Source organism: Beta vulgaris, chromosome 2, assembly GCF_026745355.1.
Source record: "Beta vulgaris subsp. vulgaris cultivar EL10 chromosome 2, EL10.2, whole genome shotgun sequence".
In the NCBI taxonomy this organism is placed as follows: Eukaryota; Viridiplantae; Streptophyta; class Magnoliopsida; order Caryophyllales; family Amaranthaceae; genus Beta; species Beta vulgaris.
In genome coordinates, this window is record NC_079203.1 from 8852623 (window position 1) to 8857399 (window position 4777).

Here is a 4777-nt window from a genome sequence, read left to right on the forward strand (position 1 = left end):
TAATAAAAGTTAGAATGTTGCTAAACTTCATACCTTCCTTTCAAGTAATCTAGTGTCTCAAATCATTGCCATCCCTCTCCCTAAATTTGTTGATAAAGATGATAATATTAGGTGGAAGTTTACTTCTGATAGGGAGCTAACCATCAAATCTGTCTATCATAGGAATGCAAGCTACCATCCTCATTCTCTAGCTCCTTCGATTTTTAATTGGTCCAAAGTATGGAAAATTAAGGTCCCATACAAGTATAAATGCTCTTTTGGAACATCCTTCTTTCTATTCTCCCAGTTGCTACTGACTTATCAAAAACAAATTAAAATTTCCAATTTGTGTTTGTTGTGGAATGTTTGAAGAAGATCATCTCCACCTCTTTAGAGAATGTTTCACAGTCTAGGTTTTTGGGAAACCAATCTTTGAAAGATTCACATCTGATCCCTCCTTTAATCTCAAATCTATTTTCAACACTCATTGGAATGATTGGCTTTCCTTCAATTTACAACAGAGTTCCTTATGGCTTACCATTTTCATTGTTGCGCTTTGGCATATTTGGAGTTATAGAAAAAACGTGGTTTTTAACGGTGTTATGGCCCATTCCAATTCCCTTTTCAGTAAATTTTAAGTTGAATACACCAATACTAACTTCGCCATGCAACAAGTTATGAATGTCTGTGATTCTTGAACCGCAAAAAACAGTTGGCAACCTCCTTTCTTAGGTTTCTTGAAGTTAAATATAGATGGAGGATGGAAAAGTCACGACAAGCTGGACGAGGGGTGATTCGAAAGATTGATGGCTCATGGTTTGTGGGCTTTGTTATGAAATTCAAGGCTCCAAATCCTGCTACTGCAGAGCTGCTTACTATTCGGGAGGGACTGGTTATTGCCAAGGAATACAAAATCACAAATCTGGAGCTGGAAACAGATGCGCAAGCTCTGAAAATCATGATTAATAGAGCTGATCTCTATCCCCACCATCAACTAAGCGCCCTAATTCGCGATGTTGTCAAGCTTCTACAGTCGGATTGGATTGTGAATATCAAGCATGCCAAACGAGATGTCAATGTCATTGCTCATAAATTGGCCAGGTTTGGTATGGATATGAAGGAAAAAAATGATAAACCTCTTTTTGCTAGATGTTTACAAACATCTAGCAGGTGTAAAACTGTCAATATACATGAAAAAAGTTATCAGTCAAACAAAAAAGTAATCTCGAAAATTGGGCACTGTCATAAAATTTCGATGCTAATATATAATGTTCATGCTACTACAACTTGTGTTCGTGTAACTATAACTAGTGTTTATGCAACTAAAAATAGTGTTTGTGCATAAATAGATAGTATTCGTATTTTTTTTTACATATCTAAATAAGAGATAGAGAAGAGTAAAATAAAAATATGATGAAATTATATCAAAATGGATGTCTATTTGTAGAGAATAAAAATATATGAATATTGGTATATTTTTTAATTTTTTCTAAAATATATTTTTTGAGATATACAAGTTTAAAAATTGCAAAAAGTAATTTGTTTGGATAAACAATATTGTGACATGTGTGCTACTTATATGTTGTCACATAGATATTAGATGTTTGGCAAACATCTAGCAAAAAGAGGTTTATCATTTCTCTATGAATCTCTATGAAGGAACAGAAAAATACCTTTTTGTTCTTTCCTGTTTGTGTCATCAAGGAATACTATCAGGAGAAATTGAATGTTGCTGGCTCCTTGCCCATCTAGTACTAGTTTTTCTATGCTTGTTTCGTTTTTGTTTATGGGCTGTAATTATATAAACTGTTGTGGTTTTTTGGCTCCCAATGGTGAAAGGTATAAAAAAACCAAGTGGTGTTGTATTTTGATGGGCCTGGCCTATAAATAAGTAATGAATTTCCTTCTGTTGTGTTAAAAAAAAAAGTAGTAATCAAGATTTCTTAGATTATACGTTGATTAATTACACCAACTCCAAGTAATCAAAATGCATCGAAAATAATTACACCTAAAAAGGCTAAAACTAAAGAAAGAACCTAAATTGTTGACAAATGGAAAGAGATCAACTTGATTAATCAAGATCTAATTCGAAAGAGAGATTCCTTCATTATATATGATTCTTCTCATGCTTTTGCAAATGAAAGTGGCCAAAAAAATAATACTTCACTACTAATAATACCAAAATTTCAATTTTCAAACACAACAAATAGAAATAATAAAGATCATAGCTAACTGATAAGATGCTTCGTTGATCGTCCTCGAACATTTCTTGTAGCAGCAACATTTCTGTTTTTTCTCTTAGAATCAACGATCAAATGTTTTCTAAACATAGCAATAAATTCTTCAACTCTTTTATTAAGCTCTTCTTCAGACAACAAATCCACATCTTCTCCCACCTTGTTATAAACCTCATTACTATTTTTATAAACTTCATTAACAACTTTTCTTGATGTTTTCTTACAATAAGAAAACTCACTCTTTTCACCATCATCAATAGTTGTTAAATTCACATCAGAATGTCTTCGTTTCGTAGCGATTTTCTCTCTTCGTTCCTCCTCCTCACGGTTCATGTTTTCGTGTTTGTTGCTCGAAGTGGTGTAGTGTATAGATGAATATAAGATGACTAACAAGATCAAGTTGACGAGAATAAAAATGCGAGCGCGCCATTGCGCCTCGACCAACGTAACTATCGTAGCACGTTGAAAGAAAAGCATTAAAAGGGCTATTAACATTGTGAAGAATGCAATGTGTAGATGTTTTTCTTCATGATCATCTCGTCTCTTTTCCATCTAACAACTAATAAAGAGCGAGAATTTAAGAGCTTGTTTAATTTTACTAAAGACTTCAAAGTTGAAAGTTTTTACTTTGGAGAATTTTTTTTTTTACTAAGACTTGAAAGTTGAAGAAGAAGGAAGTGTTGTTTAAGTTGAGGGTGTTGAAGAGCTTGTTTGGCTGTGGGATATTATAGAGGGCAGTGAAAGAGTGAGAAGATGATGACTGATCAAAGGAATCTGCCTGACGAAGTGTAAGAATTGAAAAGACACGTTTACTGTAAGTTTTTCTTTTAATAAGAACACGCCTCTATATAAGTATATCTTATGAAATACTACTTGTATTAGTTAAATTTCAGTTAGCTAATTAGAGGTAAGAGATAGGATTGTGGTGTGAGTATCATAAGAACTGATTTTGCCAAGATTTTCTCTCTAGACTCATGAGATGAAAGTTAGCGAAAATATTATCATATTCTTATTCTTATTTTATGATGGTTTAATTAACTTAATCGTACTCAAAATGCTCTCATCAATATGTAAGGAGGAATAATTTGGTAGATTTACTTGGTTTGAGTCTTTCAACTCCACAATCTACGACAAATATTCTCTTTGTAAATCGAACGATAATTTCTTCATTTTCCGTTTCACATTATTTTATAATGCATATAAAAAATTATTATTAGATTATTTTGTTAAAATCATCTCAACGTATATTTGTATATATACTAAGATGGAAAATCGTGAATTATAGATATAACCGTCAATATTGTATATGAAAAATTGTGAAAGAAAAAAGCATTATAATTTATAATTATTTTTGTCAACTTGTGAACAGGAAGAAATATCATATTTATATACATCATCGAATTCTACATTTAGCAACTTTGAACAAATATTAGTTAAATTTCTATTTTATGTACTCAACCAATAACCTTTTTATATGTTTCAAGAAGTAAAATGACATTTTGAGTGTTTAAAGTAGTACGTAAGAGTAAACGGAAGCTATATAAATGTTTAAAACCTAATAAACGTTTATGTTGTGCATGTAATATGTTATGTTTTGATGATGAAAATTAATATAATATGTTATAGTATGAAAGTATGTAACAGTTGAAACAGATGCATAAAGAAAGGAATTAATAAATGAAGACTTTGAAGAAAAGAAGAATCAAGATTGAAGTCAAGTTTATATGTTCCTTAGAATAGTTACTTTGTGTAAAAATGTAATAGGCTTGAATTAGGTGATATACTATGTGCTAAATATAGAAATATAAAATTAGTATAATTATTATTTTCTTAGAGTTAAGAAAATAAATAATTGTTTAATATTATATGTCTATATAAAAAGGAAATTAGTTTATAAAATAAGATAAAAGATTTTCATAAAAAATGTTTTAGAAAAAGAATTTTATAAAAAACGTGGTTTTAGAAAAATATTTTTACAAACGTGTTTTATGAAAATAATTTTATGAAAACAAGTTTTAGAAAAGAATTTTAGTAAACAACGTAATTTGGTTTTCAAAAAGGATTTGGAAAATATTTTTTGATAAAAACAGAATTTTAGTTGAAAAGAAAATCTAATAAGAAAAAACTTATCTTTTTGAGATTAAAGATAAAGATAGAAAAAGATAAAGTTTGTTTTTCTAAAAAGAGAGTTTTATCCCTTAAATTAAGGATTAAAAGATAAAGATATTTTTGAAGGATTTTCGTCCAAACCAAGTCTATATAAAAGGGATTTATAATTCACTTTTAGATCTCAGTTTTCAGAGAGAAAAATCGGAGATATTAAGAGCTGAAAACTATTTCCTTCGCACAGAGTATAGCACTGTTTGAGTCAGATTCAAGTAACGAATTCAACGATGTAATTGTCCTCAGAAATTGCTTGACTAAGAAGCACACAATTGAGGGTCTTTTCTTTCTGTAATTTCACCATTATAGAGAGTGTCAACACTTAGAGTTAAGTGTGGGGGTCGCTACTAGAGTTAGTAGTGAGGGAAATCTTATTGTATCAAGAGGTTGATATTTTA

At 30.4% G+C, this 4777-nt stretch overlaps 1 protein-coding gene across 1 annotated transcript; it reads right to left on the reverse strand.

Moving 5' to 3' along the window:
- Window positions 1–2062: 2062 nt before the first annotated feature.
- LOC104887437 (uncharacterized) lies at window positions 2063–2970 on the reverse strand. The gene has a single exon (XM_010672063.3). The coding sequence runs from the start codon at window positions 2766–2768 to the stop codon at window positions 2208–2210; it is 561 nt and encodes a 186-aa protein (XP_010670365.1). The 5' UTR covers window positions 2769–2970; the 3' UTR covers window positions 2063–2207.
- Between the last annotated feature and the right edge of the window lie 1807 nt (window positions 2971–4777).